Source organism: Orbicella faveolata, unplaced genomic scaffold, assembly GCF_042242905.1.
Source record: "Orbicella faveolata isolate gen_17 unplaced genomic scaffold, um_ofav_v1 contig_1, whole genome shotgun sequence".
Lineage (NCBI taxonomy): Eukaryota > Metazoa > Cnidaria > Anthozoa > Scleractinia > Merulinidae > Orbicella > Orbicella faveolata.
In genome coordinates, this window is record NW_028301536.1 from 36,105,001 (window position 1) to 36,128,472 (window position 23,472).

General features: G+C 37.8%; 1 protein-coding gene across 1 annotated transcript in view; it reads right to left on the reverse strand.

Moving 5' to 3' along the window:
• LOC110063043 (calcyphosin-2-like) overlaps nucleotides 1-23,458 on the reverse strand; it is a 27,696-nt gene extending 4,238 nt beyond the window's left edge. Inside the window, exons 1-19 of the mRNA XM_089274445.1 lie at nucleotides 23,163-23,458; nucleotides 22,534-22,868; nucleotides 22,085-22,135; nucleotides 21,238-21,320; nucleotides 19,513-19,558; nucleotides 17,059-17,126; nucleotides 15,711-15,780; nucleotides 13,727-13,822; nucleotides 12,857-12,928; nucleotides 11,664-11,698; nucleotides 11,049-11,136; nucleotides 9,780-9,847; nucleotides 8,581-8,673; nucleotides 7,796-7,963; nucleotides 6,271-6,364; nucleotides 5,635-5,753; nucleotides 3,386-3,495; nucleotides 2,927-3,081; nucleotides 2,453-2,572 (exon numbers count right to left, since the gene is read on the reverse strand). Of these exons, the coding sequence (XP_089130571.1) occupies nucleotides 2,453-2,572; nucleotides 2,927-3,081; nucleotides 3,386-3,495; nucleotides 5,635-5,753; nucleotides 6,271-6,364; nucleotides 7,796-7,963; nucleotides 8,581-8,673; nucleotides 9,780-9,847; nucleotides 11,049-11,136; nucleotides 11,664-11,698; nucleotides 12,857-12,928; nucleotides 13,727-13,822; nucleotides 15,711-15,780; nucleotides 17,059-17,126; nucleotides 19,513-19,558; nucleotides 21,238-21,320; nucleotides 22,085-22,135; nucleotides 22,534-22,839 (1,842 nt within the window). The 5' untranslated portion in view covers nucleotides 22,840-22,868; nucleotides 23,163-23,458. The remainder of the gene's footprint in view (nucleotides 1-2,452; nucleotides 2,573-2,926; nucleotides 3,082-3,385; nucleotides 3,496-5,634; nucleotides 5,754-6,270; nucleotides 6,365-7,795; nucleotides 7,964-8,580; nucleotides 8,674-9,779; nucleotides 9,848-11,048; nucleotides 11,137-11,663; nucleotides 11,699-12,856; nucleotides 12,929-13,726; nucleotides 13,823-15,710; nucleotides 15,781-17,058; nucleotides 17,127-19,512; nucleotides 19,559-21,237; nucleotides 21,321-22,084; nucleotides 22,136-22,533; nucleotides 22,869-23,162) is intronic.
• Nucleotides 23,459-23,472: the final 14 nt, after the last annotated feature.

Below are 23,472 nucleotides of genomic sequence, written 5' to 3' on the forward strand. Positions count from 1 at the left end.
GGCCCAGGATGCTACCCTGAGGTACTCCATATTCAATTGGTATTGGATTGGAAACAGTGGAGTGAATTCGTACAACTTGATATCTATTTGTGAGATAGCTGTTAAACCATTGTAGCACACTAGTTGAGGCGCCAACGTCTTGTAGTTTTCGTAACAGTATTTGGTGGTCGACACTATCAAACGCTTTGCTCATATCTAGGAGAACACAGGCAGTTAATTTCCTCTTATCTATTCCTTTAAGAAATGCATCAGTCGTGTGAAGTAATGATGTTTCAGTAGAGTGCCATTTTTTGCTTCCATTTTGTTTTGTCGTCAGCCTCTTCTTTGTTGTCAAATAGGTGACAAACTGATTATAAGCGACTCTTTCACAGACCTTTGACAACACAGGTAGTAGCGAAATTGGTCTATTATTGTTAGGAAGTTCGTGATTGCCTTGTTTGGGAATAGGTGTGATTTCGGCTGTTTTCCAGATCCGTGGGAATGTTGAAGATGAAAGAGAAGCATTGATGATTGATGTAACAAAAGGGAGTATAATCGGCAGGCAGTCTTTAATGACTCGAGTTGGCACTTTATCAATCCCAGGAGCCTTATTAGAAGGCATTGCATTTATAATGTCCTCGACTTGTTTACATTCAACAGAATGAAATGTAAATTGCTCAGATGTCGGAAAAATTCTAGGAGTAAAGATGCTGTTATTCAAGTCGAAGTTGTTTTCTTCAGCCAAAGATTTTATTTTGGAATTGGTTGATTTTCCAACAGACGCAAAAAAATTATTGAAAGTATCCGCCACGATCTTGTCCTCTTTGCTGTAAACTTTAGGGGAGACTGATCTTTTAGGGATGCAGAGCCGGATTGCCTTCCAAATACAATTTGTGTTCCGTGGGTTGTTTTGAATCTGATCTTTGATGAATTCACTCTCCGCTGCTCTGATTGACTTCCTGACTTGGTGTTTAAGGTTTTTATAGGTAGACCAGGCATGTGGATCATTAGTTCTACGAGCTGTTTTGCGCCAGACATTCCTAGATTTCATAAGTTCACGTATCTCCTCCGTTATGCAGGGATTTGGTTTTCCACGAACTTTAATTGATCTAATCGGAGCGTGATGATCGAGAATTTCATTGAACAACAGATCAAATGCGTGTAATTTGTCATCAACGTCGTCAAATACTTCCACAACAGACCAGGGTGCACCGGACATATCAAACTGAAAAGCGTCTGGATTGTAGTTTTTTAAACTCCTAGTTGTAATATATGTAGTCTTAGGTCGGGATACTTTCAGATGTAGGATGGCAAAGACCATGTCATGGTCACTAATAAAGCTGTCCATGACACCAGCCTTGACAACTTGTTTGGTTTGCGAAGCGAGAATAACATCTAAAAGAGACCGCGACGATTAGGTCACTCTAGTAGGAGCAGCAATTAATTGCGATAAGTTAAACGACTCGTAAAAACTGGTTAAAGATTTCGATTCTCTACAATCGGTGCTGAGAAGATTACAGTTTAAGTCCCCCATTATGTACACAGGCTTGTCCAGTGATAACGCATAAATCAAAGTTGTTGTTAAATCGTTCTCCCAACAAGTTAGCGGTGTATCCGGAGGTCTATAGACAGTGCAAATAATAATTGACTTTAAATTCCTGACCTGTATTTTCAACCAAAGCTGATGAAAACCGGTGGTTGAAATGTCAGAGATATCACCCATTAGTTCTGTACGATAGGTATTCAAGACGTATGCACAGATCCCGCTGCCAGTCTTGTTGCTTCGATCGACCCTGTAGATGTTATAACCAGGCACTTCAATCTCCAAATCTGAAACAGAGGCATCTAGCCAAGATTCAGATATAGTAAACACGTCAAATTTGTTCGATAAAATAGTCTCTTTAACAAGCAAAAAGTGATCCCGGCATTTCAGTGAGCGAACATTAAGGTGAGCAATCTTTACGTTGTTGATGTTTCTGGTATTTGCCTTCACCGAGCAGTTAAAAGAACCATGCGGACCAGGATTGAGTTCTATGTCGAAGATCAGCTTGAGAAGCGGTCGAAAAGTCAATGTAGAGTTACAATACAATGCACATGCACGCTGTGTTCTTCTAACCTTCGAAATCACCAGCAAGCGTTTGGTCCGCCATATTGTTGTTGATTGTCGGATGAAATAGGAATTGGACTTAAAGCTGTTCTTCTCCGGCGAAATTCCAAAAAAATCAGTGGTAGATGAAGGGCAGCTTGTAGTGCTATGAACTGGTAATAGAGAGACGTTAATTGTAGCAGTAACAAGGAAGAATATTGCCCCGATGAAGAGAGCACGTTTTGGAGTGGCCATGCTAATATATGCATATTCGATCTGGGGAGAAGTGGGTTCAAATCCTGCTTGGGACACGAATTTTTCTTTCATTTTAGGCATGTGAGTTGAAAGCCGCCTGTAAGTTATTTACATCTTTCTATCATTACTTACTTTTCGGACTGATGATTTCCTTAATTCATTCATTTCACCAATAAAACCCCTTGAAAACTCTCCGTAGTCTAGGAATCCATCTCTGTTTACATCCAAAACATTCCACAAATGGCTAAATACCTAAGGAAAAAATAATGACCATCTTAGGTTTACTTAGACGGATACTACTTTTTGTCTGGTTGCCTTCATAACCCTCACCTCACTTCCTCTCTAAAAATGCACTCTGTTGCACATAAAGGTGCTTACTTCATTGACTTGCTACAAAACATTCTAAGTTACCATAATTTAAAGCAAATTCCATGCATATACATGTACATGTATACTGTGGTTCCAGGTTCAAGAAAGCTGAGTGAAAGCTTTCTTCATTTTTAACTCAATATCTGGCTTGTGAACAACTGTCACATGACAGCACTAACAACAACAACAACTACCAAGACAAGTTACATGGACCAAATTAAGGAATATTTTACTCACCTCATCAGGTATTCTGACGTGATAAGCCTCCAGAGCTTTTTGGAGTTCATTTCTATCTAGCAGTCCATCCCCTGAACTGTCCATCTTTCTAAAGTGTTGACCAAGACCCATCATTGTCTTCACAGCCCTCCTTTGAAGTTGTTTCTTGACCACACCTTAAATCAGGTACAACAAATTCAGTAAGGATGTTAAATTTACATGTAAGTCGCTTAGTCTTGATTCAAAGGATTATACTCAATAACAGGCTTTTTTTTTACATACATGTCTTCACTGTATGACTGTATTTTACACTAGACTGACTTTCAACACAATTAGATTAATCACTGTTAATGTTGCAGTTCCTAGTGAGTAATGCTTTAAATACCCCAACAATCACAAGCAATAAACACGTGTTATAGCTTTAATTAAAATGTTCTGACATGTGTATCATCTCTGTCATTGATTGATTTTTGTACCTACTTTGTACATTTTCCAACAGTTGCTGTTCCTGTAATTCTGCCTCTGAGAGTGGATTATCCAGTGTTTCCATTACCAAACGTTTGTCATCTAGAGAATGGCAGCTTTCAAACCTGTGGTCAGTGCTACATTTAGATCTTGTTTAATTAACAACATCTTTCAAGATTTAATTGCAGTCAATACATGTATTAACACTAGTCTACTTTCTTTTGTTTGATCAGCCATTAAAATCAACATGAAGAGCCTTAAACAATGTTCTTACTCAAACTTGTCAGGAGAAAAAGAAATCGAATTTCTTACAAGACTTTCTGGGCCTGGCCACAGAGACAATAATCTAACTATCTGGACAAGACTGTTACTACAAAAAAAGCAAAATATTTAATATTTTTCACCTCATTGTCAATTTCTTTTTAGAAGACACTTCGTAAGAAAGCATGCACTAAAGGCCATACTTCTACAACTCAATAGAAATCCAGAGTTAGCATGAGCTGTTGACGTAATGATGATGAGCCCAGAGAGAATTTACATTTTGATATGGATCTAAGGAAGTGATTTTCCCTATTTTATTTTACTGTTTTCTACGAGAAATTGAAAACATTTTTTGTGTATATGTCTTGTCAAAGTTTGGGAGAACTTGAAAACACACTGTGGTTAAGTTCTCCCATAGAATCTCTCCTTCTCCCTAATAAACTTCCTGCTGTGTTTCTTTATAATTTATAGCTCAACAGAAACATGAAAAATGATCTCTATTTCTTAACACTTAAGCTTAGTCAATCACACACGGCCCAAGCTCTCAATGTTATCCTTTTTTTTCCCCTTTTTGTGCCAACGTTCAGGCTAACGTGACATATGGCATGTACTATTACATAACGACCGAATTTGACCACGCGAAACATGACTTTCGCCTTGCAGCATATGGAGGTATTGTGTTACAACGGTTTGAATTTATAAAGGTTTGTATGGGAATGCAACGGCTTTGCTTGAAAAGCCAATTATTCTTATATTTTGTGAATAAAATCTACTTACCCTGTTGCTGTGTTGTATTCTTTGTTGTTTGCCAGCTCCTCGGGCCGATCTAACGCGATTTCGGCAAGTTATCGTTCTGTGGGTTTCTACTACTAAAAGAAAGACAAGGCCGGACACTGATTTCCGGAGTGCCTGCCACTCCAGACGAATAAATCCACTGAAAATAACCCTGCCGGCTCAATTCCTCCGTAGAATCGAAGAAGAGATGTTGAAGTTCCATGTCAGTTCACTTGCTACGCGATTCCGCCCACAACGCCTTCGCTACGAAACATTTATTTCGAGATTGCTTCGCTCGCAAATTCGAAAACAGCCGTGTCACAAAAGTTAGGACACTTTTGCGGTTCGCATAGTAAGTTGGGTAACTATAATTAGCCCGACCGGGGGTAGTCAGTGACGATTTGTCAACACGCAAACCAAATTCTCCCCGGGTATTGATTGGTCGATGGTAACAATGCGCATCTTGGTGGGTTTGTCAAATAGATCACGAGGGTACCCGGGGAGCATTTTGTTTTGCACGTTGACAAATCGTCGCTGACTATCCCCGGTAAATTCAAACCATTGTAACACAACACCTCCATATGCTGCAAGGCGAGAGTCATGTTTCGTGTGGTCAAATTCGGTCATTATGTAATAGTACATGCCATATGTCACGTTAGCCTGAACGTTCGCATAAAAAGGAAAAAAAAGGATAACATTGAGAGCTTGGGCCGTCTGTGAGTCAATCCATTAACTTGGTAGGGCCTTGTACAGGGCTCAAAAAAAGTGCTGTCCAGTCATCCGGAACAAGTAGATTTTCCAACCGGGCAAGTAACTTTTCATTCTCACTTGCAGCCCAATGGGCAAGGGCAGAGGCAAGTCATCCGCCAACTAAATCAAAAATTAAAGTAAGCTAACATTTGCCCAGGGCAAGTAAAATTGAAGGGGTGCATGGAAAAAAGCCCTATATGACTCTTGATCTCACGTCAAAAAAAAAAAAAAAAAAACACCTTGTTTACTTTGATCATCAAAATTTAAATTCTCTTTGCTCGAGCCATGCCAATTTTGTGTTTCTATCGAGTTACAGAAACACAATTTTAAGCCAATCACCATGCATATCTTCTTGATAATATTATTATCTTGCTCGAGTTGGCTCTTGTCCTTGTTCTGAGGGGCTTCAATTGATCAAAAACTGTCAAGTGTTTCCCACGTCTTCTGAACTAATTTTCCCATAACTTGCTCTCACTTACAGTTGTGTCTCTCTAGCTTGCTCATCAACTTCTGAAACTCTAAACACTACAACAGGGCGGCTCCTAACACTTTGGGGAAGAGATGTTTGGGGAGCTGTCGCAAAAGATAAATTACTTCCCTGAAATTGCAACAAAGTAAAAAACGATGCTACTAAATTAGACTGTAGACTGTAACAAATTGATTTTATGCCATGCATGAAGTTCAACTTTAACGACTTCTAATAAAAATAGTTAAAATAAGGTTGAAATAAGTACCACTTAAAATAAAGTACATTGTTTTTTTAAATGGACCATCCTTTTGTAATGCCACTGATAACTTGTAACTCTTTTTTTGTGACCCAAATCATGATAAATGATGTTTAAGTTGCAGTCATCAAACATTAAAATTATAGGTACTCATAAATTTTTCCACATACATGGGTTCACAACCAGTTGATACTAATTTAATGTAACCTTTATTATATTCTTTTTTAGTCTGTATAATTTTGCATTTTTTGCTGTAATTAAACCAAATATTTGCAATTAAGGTGGCCAAAGACTGGTGATTTTTCTGGGTCTCCTCACCCTGTGTAAGTTATTGTAATTAAGGAATACTACTTTTAAGCAAATAAAAGATGATGATGATGATGAACCTACCACACAGATGTCCAACAGAGTGTACGGTTGTCCTTTTTTCTTTCCTTGCACATGGCTATAACAGCCTCGCTGAATGAAAGGAAGAGCTGATGACCTGTGAGTACACAAGACCCAGTCAGAGTTACTTCAAGACAATTTCTGTGGAGAGTGGGGCATCTTGATTTGTAGGAGCCATGGTTGATTAGCAAAATGACATGTTTCAGTCCACAATGTATGTACATAGGCTGGTATCATTCTGTTAGAACTGTGGGTTTTATGCATTTTAGGGTAACTAGATAGAATGTTTAGTTCCCAACTTACTGTCATCTGATGACACCGCATGATATTAATTTTTATTTTGGCTGCACAACTGGAATGCTATTTTTTGAGGGCTCAATGGCACAACTAAATTATAAGGTTAGCTCAAACCCTTAAAAAATCCTGTCCTTAAAACTGTAGCCTCCTTAATTCGGCAGTGCCTGTGCATCTTATTTGGTAAGTAGTCCAGTAAATACAAGTAGATGATACTCTGATTAAGCTTACCTGTGTGACAAATATGGATTGAATATTATCAATAATAATAGTAGTGGAGCTCCTGTGTGCTGAAGGTGCGCGAGCAGAGCCCCATACCTTAGAAAATTTGGTAACCCAACGATCTGAAAAATTTGGGTTGTCATGTGACTGTCCATACGTACATCCGTCTGTATGCCAATACGTTGAAAACTAAGAGAGTAGCACCATTGCCATAGCTATATCTTTGATTTTGGACGTCCATGCTATTGTTAATTGACAGCTGTCACAACAAGCTATCTGCTGACCAGTATCATGTGACTATATCGTGGGCTCAGGTTTAGAGCTCATTGAGGTTGTGTGTTTTTGTAAAGTTAACCGCTGCCCAGTTACTGGTTTACCAATTGGATTGCAGGCTCAAGTCACGTTATTTCTCTGGGGGAGAAGGAAGGAGTACTCGCAAAGGCAAAATTTTGGTGCAAATTAACCCCTGGTGCACTGTTGACTTCTCCTCTGACATGTTTCTTGTACAATTATCTCTTGGAAAGTCCCTGATATATTGCGTATGTAATTTCTACAATCTTGGTTAGGCTTGTTAGGTAGAGTTTGTTAAAATTTAATTGGAAAAAATAGCAAAACCCCACGCTGAACAATTACATGCTCACAATTGATCATTTATTGAGTTTCTGATCCAAGAAAAAATAATTCTCTTTTTCCTTTATTGTCAGTTATTGCAATCAGGAGCTCCGCTTTAAGGCTTGGCTAAATCTACCGGTATATAATTATTAGACTTTAATTACCAAGTTACTAGCTTAGTGACTACTGAACAATTCAGACAAAAATTTATCCCAGGCCTGTAGTCACCACAAGAAAAATTTTCAAAAATAAAGAGAAAATAGGGAATACCTTCTTTTAAGCTGCGTTATTCAGTAAAGTATATAAAAGATCTTTACTGGCCTATAATTATTCCGAAGTTGACAACTTGAGTCACATTTATCTTCCTGATTACATGTCAAATGTAAATGTCAATACCAACCTTGTGCCAAACTGGTGAAATTCATAGAGTGTGAGTGTGTTGTCTGCTGAAAAGAAGAACCCATTTAATTCTCTATGAGCATCACGGCCATTCTTTGTTACAATTCTGGCTCCAAATCGCACTCTCTTGGACAGGGCATTTTCTGTGTTTGGACCTTTGGAAGGACTCCTGTGAAATGCATTGAGAGATTTCTAGAAAGTTCACTGCTTGCAGCTGAAGTCAGCATAATTCCTAAAGACTGCAGTCAGTGTTATGACACAGTCATGTTAGGTATTTTTTGGAAAGTTTTACTAGTTAGCTACAGTAGTTCTGCCGGGGGTGGGGGGGGGGGGGTGGGGGTACTCCCTTATATGGGCTATATTAAAGGTGTGTGTGGCCCAAAAGGGTAGGGTTTTTCAGCTGTTTTGGTCATAAATAGGGTATCGATTTTGGCCATATCGGTCTTAAATTGGGTATGGGTTTAGCACTCTAGTCTTGAATTGGGTATGTTTCTTAGAAGAAGCTACTTTTTCATCATTATTGATAAGACTGTCAACAAAAGCCCTTCATAACTTATGTTTAGGGCAACTGTGCCAGCTACAAAGAATTTCTGGTCAGGTCATAAATACATGTAGGGGAGCAAAAATCGCAGATTTTGGTCATAAATAGGGTAAGGGTTTTGGGAAGTGGGCTACACACCCCTACTCAACTTTTCTGGGAGTACCCCCTCCCCAGGCTAGTTCTTTCCCCCAATGCCATAACTTGATCCCTTCTAGATTTAGACTAATTACAGCAGTAGCATGTACCTTGTGTTATAAAATTCCATTTGCTTTCGTTGTTTGGGTCCCACATCAGGAGGAATAATGCTGTTGTTTTTTTCTGGATCAGAAACAGCTGCCCTAAATGTAACAAAATGAGGATTATTGAGATTGAGACTGTACTGACAAAGGCATCCCAAGCTCCTTGGGAGCTGTGAACATTACTATATAACACTGCGTAACAGCATTAATATAAGAGTTTGTATGGGAATGTAACTATTGTATGTAACAGCTCGAAAAGTGGAAAAGAAATTGAACAAAAACACATGTTACTTTTGTCTTTTGTCATTTCAGCGTGATTTCAGCGAGTTTCAGTTTTATTGGTTCCCTCTCTATATACAATCCTCATTGATGTTGATTTATATGTGGCTAAATATCATTTAGGCAAGGTTAAACTCGAGCTAATGCAGCTAGCTAGTGTGCCCATCCAGCTAATATCATTTAGGCAAGTTAAATATGAGCTTATGCAGCCAGCGGTTTCCGCGTTTGGGAGTACGTGACCTGTGGGGCGGCCTTCAGGGGTTTTGCAGGGGTTTATGGTTCATTGCATAATAGTGTTGTAGTGTATTCTGCTGATTGTTGCAGATCAGTTGCACTGCTTTGCTCGCGAATCATTGCGGATTCTTGCACCCTCTCCTCCCTCCCGTTTTGTTTTTGGTCAGGGTAAGTATTCCCCAGGTAAGTAGATTCCACTGAATTTCTTTCAGTGTGATGGTGCCGGTTAGCGGACGCTCATTGGGTGGTTCCTGCTTTCCAGGGTTGCCATGGATACCTCCTAGCGGCTTATGGCTTTGGCACCCCGCTAACCTCTAAGGCACCAGTTCCCAAGCTCATCTATTTGCGATGAGTTTAATTTGGTTTAATTTGGTGATCAAAACTGTTGAAAACCACGATTTTATTCATCAGCACCGTTTTCATGCTGATGAAGATTGTCGAGAATTGAAATCTCTGCTTTCTCCCCCCAGATCATTGGCACAGGTGGCACCCAGGGTAAATTTGTTTCTTACACCTGGCCAACAAGATTCTTTGTGCCAAATTTCACGCTTTCTTCCACTCTGTAAACATCTAGCCTTAAAGTCACCCTAAGCCACCTCACTATTCGTAATGATAATGACAACGACAATGACAATGACAATGACAATGACAATGACAATAGGTTATGCACGAAACAGCATTGTATAACGTACCTCGACAGTTGATCCACAAGAACTGTCTCTACAATCAGGTCCTTCTTCTTTTCTGAATGCAAAATTTCCTAAGATGTAACAAACAAAACTGCAATTTATTTTTAACAACAAAGATTAATTGGTTTCTTTCTACTGTGATTTATTCCAAAATATGTACTCCCAAGATGAGAGATTCCTATCTCTCAAGACAAGAAATATCTTGTCTCAAGAGATTTTCCTTTAGAGACAAGAGGTCACATCTTATTTTTGAGCTGAGTAAACATACTGACTGTAATTCATAAAAATTATTAATTTTAAGTACTATAGTACCACGATCAATGGACTTTTCAAAGTTGTTGCCAAATCAAAAGAACACTCAAAACAAACAAGAGCTTGATATGGATTTCTCGGCAACTGAGCTTGCGAAAGAGGCGAGAAATGAGGTTCTCACACACTGAAGCGGGGGTTGGGCCAGAGTCAGGATATCACATCACACTAGGTCTCGTGACTCAGTTTTCTGTTTCTTGCCATACAAGCAACAGCTTTTCCTACCCACCCAGCCCTTTGCCAGTCTGCGCTCGTCTGATACATTCTAGGTATTGTTGACATTCTGTTTTTTGCCTACAAGCTCAGGGTTTGATGTCGCATTTTTTGCATCCATTAGTCCTTGTAGATGCTGTTTCCAGGTTTATTGTATGTTAATAAAGTGCTCTTGCCTTGTATGGCAGACAAATGGCATTCAGTGTGTGAGAACTATAATTATATTTTATTATACAATACTTCAGTCAATCAGATTGCAGGTCAAATGTCCTCAAACATACAGCGAGGTGCATGCAGATTGAACCAATCGCACTGAAACTTTGTCTCTATGATCACATGAGACCAGTTAACATGAATGGCAAGATTAAAAGCTGATCAGTCAAATCCCCAATCAGGCCAGACATTGTCTGATGACCAGCCATCATTTCTAGCCTTGCAATATTGGAATAAACTGGAATTCTCTGAGATGTGGGAGGTGGAGGGTTTGAAGCCAAAATAATCTTATGTACCTGTAGGAAGGGTATGGATATTATCTTGAGCAAGTACAAGCTGCCAAACTTTGATGGGATCATGAATTAACATTTTTCCTATTTAGAGGTAGTGTTACCACGATCAGAAAATAATTTTATTATAATTTTCCTTGTTAAGTTACCAGGAAAGTTTATTTTACATCCATAAAATAATGTTTTATACTTACAACTGGCTTTCATTTTGAACTAAAGCACATACTGTACTAATCAGAACATGTACCTGCTCTTGTCTTGTTTTGAACTGAGCCATCTCTCGCTGCGTGTGTGGCTGTGTGCTCCATGGTCTGTCATATTGGTTGGTCATGCCACTGAGGTACAGGTCAGCAAACACCAGCCAAATAAATATACGATCATACAATAAAAATTATAAAATTTATCACTGAACATAAGCTCCTCTCTCTAATAAGCCCCTATCTGTTTTAGACCTTCTGTCAATGAATGTAATTGCGGTGAGGCTTCCTGTCTTGATCTATAGCCCCCTCCCTTCACCCAAAGATACGTGTTAAGGTAACTTCTAGAGTTATTCATACCTCATATTTAATGCTATTAAAATGTCCATTAATTGATATCAAAACAGAAATAGATAGGTCTACACTGATTAAAAGGCACACCTCCCACATGTAACTTAAGTTAATTTACTGTGATTTACGACCTAATTAGTGATTTGATTTTTGCTATTTATACAATGAGATTGTTGAATTTTTTATAATAAAGTATAAGAACAATGAAAATTTCATTCATTAATTTTGATATATAAGAGCTGCATTATAAATTAGTCAATCAGAATCATGGACTAAAACACATTTTTGGAATGCAATCACTGATAAGAACCTACTTCTTTGCACTCTCAGAAGGGTTATGAGCAATCCCCTAAAAGGAAATAACGTACAAAAGAAATACAATATATCAGGGAGAGTTTAAGTTTAAATAAAACATTAACTGTCTTTTTAAATCACAAAGCCATATAGTCAAACTTCAATTATTTCCTCATCTTTTGAATTTCTTTTACTTATGTTTATTTGTAAAAGTTCTAATTTATATAATTATTCAAAAATGTCTACAGCACTTTTTTCAACTATTTTAACTCTCAAAACATTGCAAATCTGGGCCTAATTGGTCAAAGAATGGATGCTACAATTATCAGTTGAGTAAGGCGCGATGGAAGTTTAGTGACGAACTTTTGGCCTTAAAATTGCAGTGTTGTTACGGGCAACTTACCTCATTTCCATTGGTAACAATATCAACTGATGTGCGTCGCCTGTCACATCGCCTGTAACTTCATGCACTTTACTGCCAGTGACGTCAAAGGGCGACAAGTTGCCGCTGGAAATGGAGCCAGTTGGCCGTGACAACAACACGATTTTCACGTTAAAACCTGGTGACCAAACTTTTGCCATGCCTTACTCAACTGATAATCTTAGTAACCTCAATCACTCATCCACCCATTAAATCACTATCCAGTGGTTATATGTAACAGAGAAAGAAACAGATAAAATTCTTATTATAAAAATATAATTTTTTTTTTGCCAGAAGCATACCAGTATATAAACCTGTCTGGGGTTATATGCCTCTGCCTTTACTTAACCTTGGTTTTACACAAAGCTTCTGAGGCCTAGCGTATACTGCACTAATGATCCGAAAAATAACTTATCCACTGGATAGAAACTTATTCAGTGAAAAGGCAGGGTTTTTCACCCTTTGCACATGACAATTTAACTGGATCCTTGATAACAGGGCTTAGACACCTATTATGATGGCAGTAATCATATCAATGGAAGACTATGACATTGACAAGTAAAGGCAGATCTTTCCAAATGTGTCACAATAGTCCAGCACATTGTAAAACAATTTGTGGTCTTGTAAACTTGGAAGAGGCAGTTTTGAAAAAAAAAAAAATAGAATTTAAAGCTTGTCTATTTATCTGAATAACTGGGCAACACATCTTTTAGAAAAAGCAATAAGTCAACTAATAAATTTAATTATAAACTAAGCTAGCAAATAACTAGACTTTTTATTATTATCATTAACCTTGATGGGCTTCTCTTCAAACTGAACACCATGATTTCTGTCTCTATCATTGTCTTTCCCTGCCTGAAAAGCCTATTGTAAACAAAAGATTCAATCATCAGTACAACTGGTAAAAGAAATTAACATCAGTTAACAGTAAGGTGACTTGAACTGTTAGCGGCTGTCTCATGTTAGTAATAAAAGGGGCACAACCATTATATAAAATAGTAAACGGTTTGAACCCTGGAGTATCAGTAGTTTGTACAGTGTGATCATCTGGGTGAGGGTAACTCTGGGCAAAAAGAACTGTTGTTGGTGACTGACGTTTCGACAACCTAAGCAGAAGTCATCTTCAGAGTGAACTGAATAGAATTAGTCAGTCGACGATGTTATGATTTAACTCTGGTCCATTTAAAGTGATTGGTCAGTTTAGACACGATGGTATTGGCTGAAAGACTTGTGCAAAGTTAAACAGTTTGTCAGCAGCCATTGGTTCATTCTAGTAAGTTTCAACCCATACATCGTCATTTATGATGACCTCAACATTAAAATCAAAATATCTATTAATTAATTACAAAAGATTGTGATAAATTATAATTATTTGAATTTCAATGTTCATGTCATCAAAAGTGGCAAATACATTTAATATATAATTGATTAGAAATAGTATTCTTTATTGCACCTTACTCTCCAAAGGGAGGTATTGGTCTAACTACAACAAAGGTTTGAACTTTAACTAACAAAATAACATTTACCATATCCATATACAATTAATTAGAAAAATTCATAGCACTTATTACATTTGAACCAAGAATCTCTTTCCTTTTTTGAAACATTGATACCACTTTTTGTCACTGAAGATCATTTAAAACCAATCTATATTCACTAAACCTGATTCAGGCCATCATCCCCATGTGACTTTCTCAGATCAAGAGCTGGCATGTCATTTGGCTTTTTATGAAACTGAGTGGCGCAAGATTGTTGAACCTAAAACAGACAGTAACACAGACTGAATTATTTTAAAATCAATGCAGCCAGCTGAAATTGCACACAGAATTCATCAGCGTCAGTTTAAAATAAATGTTCTAAGTAGATATTTCCTGCATGGCGTGGTTTATGTGACAACAACTTGTTAGTGCAGAGTGCACTATTGGGATGGTTTAGGGGGCTGCTGTTTGCTAAGGTGCTAATGCCATAAGGTGTAAACTTAAATGTTTGTTTAATTAATTAATTTCAATTCATCAGTTAGCCTTGAGGAAAGCTGGGTTGCATTACGCAAAAGGTGTTATACTTATTTATACTTAATCCTTGTGGTGCTGTTATCTTAAGAACAAAAGCAATTTGCTCAAAATGCATGCACAGATTAGATAACATCAGTGTCAACTATATGCTAGGTGAAAGATACATTTCATACGGAAACACACACAAATGTAGAGTGCTTTTCTTTGTGGTAAAACTCTACATGCAAGATGCATGCGTTCTAGTATTGCTAGTGTGATAAACTCCATTCTCAGGTTCAGATCTGCATGTTTTTTGAGTGATACCACACTCTCGTTTTGACCGGGGATAGCAACTAATTCAGGTAACGTCAGGTATTCCTTTTTTAGTGCAAAGAACACTACTATGACTTTGTATCTTCTGGCATCACCCCTAGCTTGACTCAAGAAATTTCAGCTGCTGTTTTATAACTATTGTATGTTTTGGTTCAAATAAAGAATGGAAACATATTGCTTCTCTTTAGTAGCTTGTTTACTTCCTCTTCTATGAGGGGAGCAAAAAGTTCATATTCAGCCAAAACTTTCCCATGTTTGTTACATGCAAAACTAGTAAATTTGTGACAAAAGAAACTTCACAATTATTACCGTGGGCTCTGTGGCACTTACTGAAACCGCCAATTAATTTCATCAGTCTTTGAGGAGACTTGGTCACCAAAGAAGGATATAATTTTGGCCAAGTAAGGATCTTTACCTTCAACACTTCTCGTTGAAACACTTCTCTGTTGTATTAACTGATAGCTTTGTGTATTAGTTTGACGTGAATAAGAACGCACTATTGCATGACATGATGTGACTATTTGATACATGTAATTAGTCAGATTAGGTCTTGTTTATCGGTGAAATGAAAATTTGCATTTTGAATAAAACAACATTGTTCCTCTTCGAATTTAGATCAGATATTTAACTCATCTATTCTTATATTTTCAAGGTAACAAGGGTATCATGTTGCATACCTTGGTGAGGAAAACAAAAGTATAAGTAACAAACCTTGGTGCGAGAAGTAAAATTGTCACATTTTCTATGTCTACGTATTATTGAATTTAAAATGAACGAAACTCAAAGTAAAACAACATGATGAAATTGAAAACTGTCTTGACAAACGGTAATTGTAAGTTATTTTTGGGCCTTGAAAGAAAATACAAACATGAAACATACACACTGCTGAGATTATGCCCTATCATGTTTTTAGCTGTTCATGCTTTGCAAAGGGGAAAAGGCCTAGTTAACTACCAAGGGAGAGAACAGCAGGGGTGAGGACCTGTGTGACTACTGTGTCAGAGCCTTAAATTGCACTCTGCACTATCTGAGATTGTCTCACCAGATTTAATTTTTTTGGATTTTCGTTCTTTCTCTTTAAATGTTTGCCTTGGTTGAAAGCATGCTTACCCCTTCAAATCAATGTGTGAGAAAATATAATGGATAATCAATTACAATCATAAGCTTCACCGTTGAAATTGCATTGAACTTTCCAGCTTGGATTTTTATTTATGTTCAGCATGGTAAGCTTTAGCTTTCCTTTTAATTCAACTTCAAAGTCTGACAACAAAATAAATATTTGTTTAAATCAAATCTGAATTCACTTTGGGCACAACACTTACCTGCCAGCCACCTCCTTTTGGTTTTGCAGGACTAGGAGGAAATCGTGAGCTATGAAGAGGAGTTCCCCAGCTACATGAACAAAAGGAGTTCAAAACATTTTAAGTGCATTTGGATCATGTTTACTGTATTTAGTCTTGACCGTTATGTTGGTCGATATACCGGTCAAGTGTTGGTCGATAGTCAACCGATAACATCATATGTCAAGCGAGAATTTGTCAATAGTCGGTCGACACTTGGTTGACACTCAGTCGGTCGGTGGTCGGTTGATATAGCGACCGACTATCAGCTGACCATTAGTCGTTATTGGGCAGATGCATCTTGATTGAGTATCGGTCAAATTTCAGTGGGATATCAGTCAAATGTCAGTGATATATCGGTCAACTGTCATCAGCCATGATTTCGGCCGATATGTTGGTCGACAGTTGGTCGAGAGTCACTCAACACTTGGTCGCTAGCTGGTCGATAGTCAGTCGGTGGTCAGTTGATATAGCGACCAACTACCGGCCGATACTCAGCCAAAGGGTGCAGTTTCTCATGCATCTGGTCAAAAACAAACTCAACTGTTGTGTTTTTGAACAAAACATTCAATATTTCAGTATTTTTTTCCAATTTTTTAGTGTTATTGGTAACCAGACTAAAAACTATGTAGACCGACATACAGTGTGGCTGACTATTGACCAATATATCAACCGACACATTGAATGACATATCTGAAGCTTGCTTTTCTTTTGACCGATAGTCGACCGATACTAGGTGAAGTATCAGAGAAGTATCGGCCAAGTATCAGCAAAGTATCAATGAAGTATCGGCGAAGTATCAGTGAAGTATCGGCAAAATATCAGTGAAGTATTGGTAAACTGAAAACTGTATCGGCCAACACACATCTCAACTGATATATCGACCGACTATCAGCCGAGTGTCGACAAGCTATCGACCGAGTGTCGACCCAGTGTTGACTGACTGTCGGTCGACATAGCGGTCGAGACTACGTACAGTACTCATGATCCAGTGGAACCTTGATTTAACTAACCTCTGTATAACAAAGTCCTCAGTACAACAAATGATATTCTTTGCCTCAGTAATAGTAACATATTATATGGAATAGAACCTCGATATAATGAAACCTTGTTATAGTGAACAAATTTTTCCAGTCCCCTGACCCTCTGTTATAATTACCAAGGTTCCACCGTACCAGTCAGTATACAGAGTGACAACCATAGAATTGTTTAGTTAGTGTTTTAATACAAGAATTTTATTTGCAACAGCTTATAACAACAGAGAGCTCCAAGGGGTTTATTTTTATTTTTTCACTTTTAAACACTGACTGTTTTTAACTGTAGAGACCACCTTATAAGGCTGCTGTTAGAGTCTGGTGTGTGTAAATGAGGGCCATCAACTGTGGCTGGCTGGAGCAACTGCAATTATATAAACAACATGACAGCTTCCAACACTGACCAAAGACTTAACATTAAAGGATTTGATCTGATACTGCATTGTACATTCAGTCTGTCAGTTCCGTAAACAGAGGTTTTTAACAACAGAAAATCATTCAAAACTAAAATTTATTTTTATTAGTGTTCACGTAATAGCTAGGGGTATCTGCCAAATAGGGGTGCATTATAAAGGTTAATATAAAAGATGCTTATTCCAGACGAGATGATGATGTCAAGTTTTGTACTGTAATACAAATAACACAGCAGTAACTATACTATATTGCTGTTTATAATCCATCAAATATCTTTGTTCGTGCACAGTTGGTGTAAGTGCGTCACCTGACTGAATGTGCCCCAGCTAAAACTGGAGAATATCTAAGGGATATTCCCCAATTTCCAAAACTGCACAAGTTGCAAAAAATATTTGAAGGATTATAATAAACATGATAGCGTCTATTTGTTGTGAAAATATGCTTGGATATTTGCCCTTGGATATTATCTGTTCCTCAAAGCTCACAATTTTCCTCAAGCTACACTCTCAGGAAACTGTTTGCTTCTCTGAAAAGATGTCCACAGACAAATATCCTTAGGGCTAGCATATTGTCGTGCCAAATGGAGACTATTGTTTATATGTTTGTACTCATTTCATGCGCCTTTTCGACAATATTCACTACAGTTATAGTTTATATAATAATTGTTTTAGTATAATTTTCAGAGGTGAATATCAAGGACTACAAAATAATGGACTAAAACATAAAAACATGGACGTAATTGTTCGTGTGCATACACGTTTATACAGCCGTAGTTTTAATAATAAGCTTACAAGAACATCGATCATCGAGTTTGGCAGCAAAACAAACAAGCCAAACACTACGAAAAATAAATTCATCTGGTACCTTTGTTTTTTATCGTTGTTGACTTCATTCACAGATATCATGATCACCTAAAAATGAGTAGCTTATTAATAAGCATTTAGTTCGTAGTAAAAGAAATTTTGGTCAAGCGAACTGACCTGCTGGTGATCGACGCAACCACTGCGTTTATGATTCTTAAAAGCCTTGAATACGATAGTCTCCTCCGCAGCCGTTTTTGGGGATGTCACGCAACGCTCCCCCAAAGAAACGGCTGCTCACATCCGAACAACATTCCTTTCACGAAATTAGTCAATCACCACTTCCGTTCCATTTTCAAGAACGTTTTTGCGCCAAATTCGCCCTTTGAAACTTGTCCAATCAGAGAATGTTTTTTATCTTTGTATCCTGTCGTGGAAGATGTCACAGATAAACTTACAGATTTCCGGCTTTTGTTTATGGACGCCAAAAAGTACCAGCGACGCTTGAAAGAGCTTTCTATGTAGCTGAAGACTCTTCAAAGTTTAAGCTAATTAATAGAAGCTTTCAACTCAAAAAATTATTGTCGAGAAGGACGATGTCTAGTTCAACTTAATAAAGGAACCAGGAAATCAAGTAGCTTCACTCGATTTGTTGAGAGCGAGCAGTCTGAATGCCGCTTTTTCCTCCTGATTACAATCTGTAGGAAGCGTTGAGCCCTTGAATGACACTTACAATATGACATTTCCAGAAAAAAATATATTCTCTCATTTCCTGAACATAGTGATGAGCACATGAAGCACTTGTGCTTAGGGCTTTCATTTACATTTTTTTGAGTCCGTTATGATCGTAACCTGCGAACACCGCCTATTTTTGGCGACGTGCGGCGTGAAACAAAAGCCAGAAATCCCTCGCGTGTTCGCACCGCAGACCTTTTTGCGTGAAAGCTTGCGTCATTCACACTTTGCTATTATGTAATTGGTCTGTTCAACAGAGGGCAAACAAACCACATACACAAAAGGAAAAGAATGTTGTTCGGATGTGAGCAGCCGTTTCTTTGGGGGGAGCGCTGCGTGACATCCCAAAAAACGGCTGCAGAGGAGACTATGAATACGAGTTCTTGAAAAGATTTTTGGTCCAAGGGTGACAGGAGTCATTTTGAAAATTTTTCATTCTTTCAAATATCCTGGACTTGGAGTGATGTCTTTCAAATAAATGAAAACTTAATTCAGCAACTGTTCGTCATGTTTACTTGCCGAGATGGCAAAGATAGCAAGCTTTGTAACCAAGCTCTAGCAGGGTGAATATAGCGTCATATGATGAGCTTTTTGACCAATCAGAATGTCCAATTCTTATATTCACCTCTGGAAATTATACTAATTACAGTTATTAATAAATACCTTGGGGATTATAGTTGTACAGTATTAGCTTCATTCACTTTCTTGATCAATCAGAATATAATAATTATAATACTATATGTATGCAACTCTCAATAATTTCCTTTCCCAGTTTAAAACAATTAAAACTTAATACAATACCTGATTGTTGTCATCTGCAAGGTTTCCCAGGTCCAACTGTGGAACCCTAAAGTTGAATCAGATTACACAGAAAAATCAACACTTTTCCCTGTTCAAAAATTTGATATTTAACAATTATTCACCGAAGTGGAGGTAAATATCCATCACTTTCACCTACACTGAGGTGAATAATTGTTTTAGTCTATACCACACAAGCTGAATAATTAGCGGACAAAAAGGCTTTTTTTAATGTGTGACAAGCGGTCGGAATTTTTTAAATCTCTCGCACTGGCTGCTTGGTTGTGAATAGTACTTGCTAATCACCTCTGTGTTAACCAATCAGAGCTCGCAAAAAGCACTATTCACTTGTGTGGTATATCCTAAATAATGTAAGTTCTAAGGAAGACTTTCACTTTGATTCTCCACTTTAGAAGTTAAAGGAGCTCAGTCACATTATTTTGAGTTATTTTGGCCTCCTAAAAAAATACTTTTTAATGGAAGAAAACCTGTAAATAATAGTTTACTAACTAAAAGATAGAAAAGCAACAAAGAGATAATAATAAACCATAAAAGAACAAGCCAGGATGGTTAAGGATGGAGAAGATGAACATAGATTCCAAACAACGGATTTGACAAATAGTGTGCAGAAAACTGCTCAATCCTACGTCCAAAATACTCCTGGGACTGCCACGCTGGAAAGTACACCAAGCCTTCAATACCATACAAATACCGCTGACCAGAAGTACCAGCTACTCTTTGTTGTTAACTTTGTTAAACTGCATTTGAGAGCATCTGAACTTTTTAAGATGCATAAACAGTGACATAGCTCCTTTAACAAGTGAGAATTTTTTTTGCTTAGAGCCTGAAGCAAAAAACTAATTCAGCCTGATGGGAGTAATATTTATGTGCAAAACATTTTATGGAACACAGGTATTTATCCCATCAAGTTATGGATGTGCTCAGATTGCACTATTTGTTTGGGATTGCTGGGATTTATGGGCAACGTCATCACACAACAACACAAGCTGTCTTGTAAAATAAAAAACAATGATAATTGCAGAGCGTCCTAGATAGTTTTAAATCTGACTGTCAGAAAGGTTTCACAAATTTTTGTGAGCACTATCTGCAGGAAATTTCCTACTTAGACTTGCATAAGTATGGTACTATTAATATAGACTGCAAATGCTGACAGAATTCTAGCTGTTGCTCTATATGGTGTGAAACAGTACAAAGGTATTGAGGTATGAACTTAACAGAAAAAGTTTCCTAAACATGCCTGGGAGTCTGGGTACTAGTCTGTGAGTATTCTGGGGAGGGGGGTTGGTGGTGGATCACATGGTCTGTCTGGCTTGGCACGGCTCCTGGAAATCAGTCCTTATTCACAGGTATTGCATTCATGTGAATTGCTTGAAGACAAGGAGGTGATACAAACATTTACATGTGCATGTATGAAAGTATGAAGGTACCAAATTTACATTGTATACACTGAAGACTAGTTCAAAGTTATGAATTTGGTAATATATGATTGAAGGGGTCGGCAAAAACCCATGCCAAGTACAAAATTTGTGTGAAATTTGTTTTCCTCAAAAGTGCCTAAATTTTTGCATGTGGTTTTCAATTAACAGAAAAACATTGCCCTGTATTGTTTTCCACTGGTTTGCGCTTAATTTTTTTTTAATTATTGGTGATAAGTATACAGGATGAGGAAGTAAATTATTTCTAATATATAATAATATCAACACAAACCCTTGAGGAGCCTTTCTTCCACCTAGGCGAGCCCTTGAAAACACTTGCACTTCAACTGGTTGGTCAGCATAATTTGGATTTGCCTGGCACAGAAAAAAAAAATTTATAAATTAAGAAATAGAAGACATGTACCCTGTTTCTATTGAGTTATAGAAACATGAGTGGAAGTTTGGGAGAATGAGAAATGCTGTGGGAACAGGAGCTGCAGGTGAGTGTTTCCACAGCTTTTTTGAGTTTTCCCAAACTTTCACAAGTGTTTCTATAACTCAACAGAAACATGGAGAACATGTTTTTTTAATTCTTTTAGAAAACACTGCGAAGAAAAAAGGAAAACAACTTGTTAACTTTGATTATCAAAATTTAAATTCTCTTTGCTCACACCATCATTACGTCAACAGCTCGCACTAGTTCTGTGTTTCTATTGAGTTATAGAAACACGATTTTTAACAAATCAGCACGCATATTTTTTTAGGACTGTTTTCTAATAAATGATTTCTGGTCCCTGGCCCATATCAGCTCCAGTCAGATTTACAATATTAACAATTATATACAATATTAACAATATTAACATTTTCATACTGTCAAACTTCCAATTGAAATGGCTAAGAAGAATGCGTAAGAAGCAACACCCTCCCTACCCACCGAGAAAACAATCAGTTGGTTATTTTGTGTCTGCCAATGAGCAGGAATCTTGAAAGCTTTTATGTGAGTAAAAGTTGTTTATCAAAGGTACATATTGCTCAGTTAATAAGGTCAGGAAATGTTTTTCAAATGAAATTGAAAAACACAGCAAAAAGACAAGAACAGGAGCTCCTGAAGACTGTTAGACTAATCTTCGACAACTGACCTTGGCTAAACTCTTGGCAGCATCTAACTGAGATTTTGTGATCACCGATGCCTGCATAAAGTGATAATAACTACATCAATTAGACTCCAATTTGCACAAACAAAATGAAAAGTAACTTGCCCAGCAGGAAAGTCTACTTGTCCCTGACGACCAGACAGCACATTTTCCAAGCCCTGAGATATTCTCCAAATGGACATCTCATCTGAGCATGTCTAAAGTAATCTGACAATATCTTTGGTTCGGTTTTTGGTTCGGTTTTTTACCATGTTTTGAGATTGGCTGAGAAGTGTAATTGGAAAGTACATGTACCTGGTTTGGTTTTGGTTTTATGACACTGAATTGAAAACCACTCTATCGTGACTGGACATTCTAATTGCTTTGATTTCAGTTCCTGGCTATTCAACTGAAAACTGTTCTCTCTATCTATTAATATTTATTGGTCTCCTTACATTATACATAGAAACAGGTCCAGTAGTCTTCTTAGGTTGGTTCCCAGTTAAAGGACGAGGAGCCTCAGGAGTTGTGTGGACTGTGCTTGATGCAGCGCTGTTATCATGGAAACTGTTTCCGGTCTTTTGTTTTGGGGTATCCTGTCTGGGGGTATCCGAAACGCCAAATATGTGAGATTTGGTGCTTCCTCCTCTCCCAGCACTGCTAGGTCGAACACGGCGACCACTTGGTGGCCTCTGATGACGTGAGGTGGATGTGCCAGTGACTGACAGATCTGGCTGGGAATTGCTTTGCCAGAAGCTCATTGTAACAGTAGCACATCTACAAACAAGTACTGTATAACAGTATTCCGTCAGTCAATAGACAAGATGGTTCAAAATCTTCAGCATTCCTTGATTGGAATTGGCATTTAATTCAGATATCAGAAGCCAACAAGATATCTTCAAACTTAAGCTTACAATTAACAAAATGAAAGGGCACAGATTTCTAACCATAAAGTGGTTTAACTTTACTTAGTCCACCTCTAATGATCACTAAAACTTCATATTTCTTTCTTCGCCTAAGCTGATGTATATGAGGAATAATCTTTTACCTAAGAGGCAAGCACTTAGGAAATTATGAAGTTTACCTCAGGTAAAGAGCATTTCCCGCCACAATAACCTGCCTCCATTTCCCTCAAAATTACTGATGTTTACTACAGCTGTTTCTCAAAGCTGAAGCTAATATTCAACGATTCACTTTAAGGAGGATTTCCTTTGACGTAAAGGTTGCAAAAATGATTAACAAAACTTCAAGAACAAATCAACAGATGTGGACAAAAAAACATTCCGAGCAACGGATTGCGCCCGCGGCAGGAAAGGGGTGTATAACGCGGTTGGTAGGCACCAGTAACTTTTCTTCATGTACTGTGCACGAGGTATCATAAACTCCAACTTGCG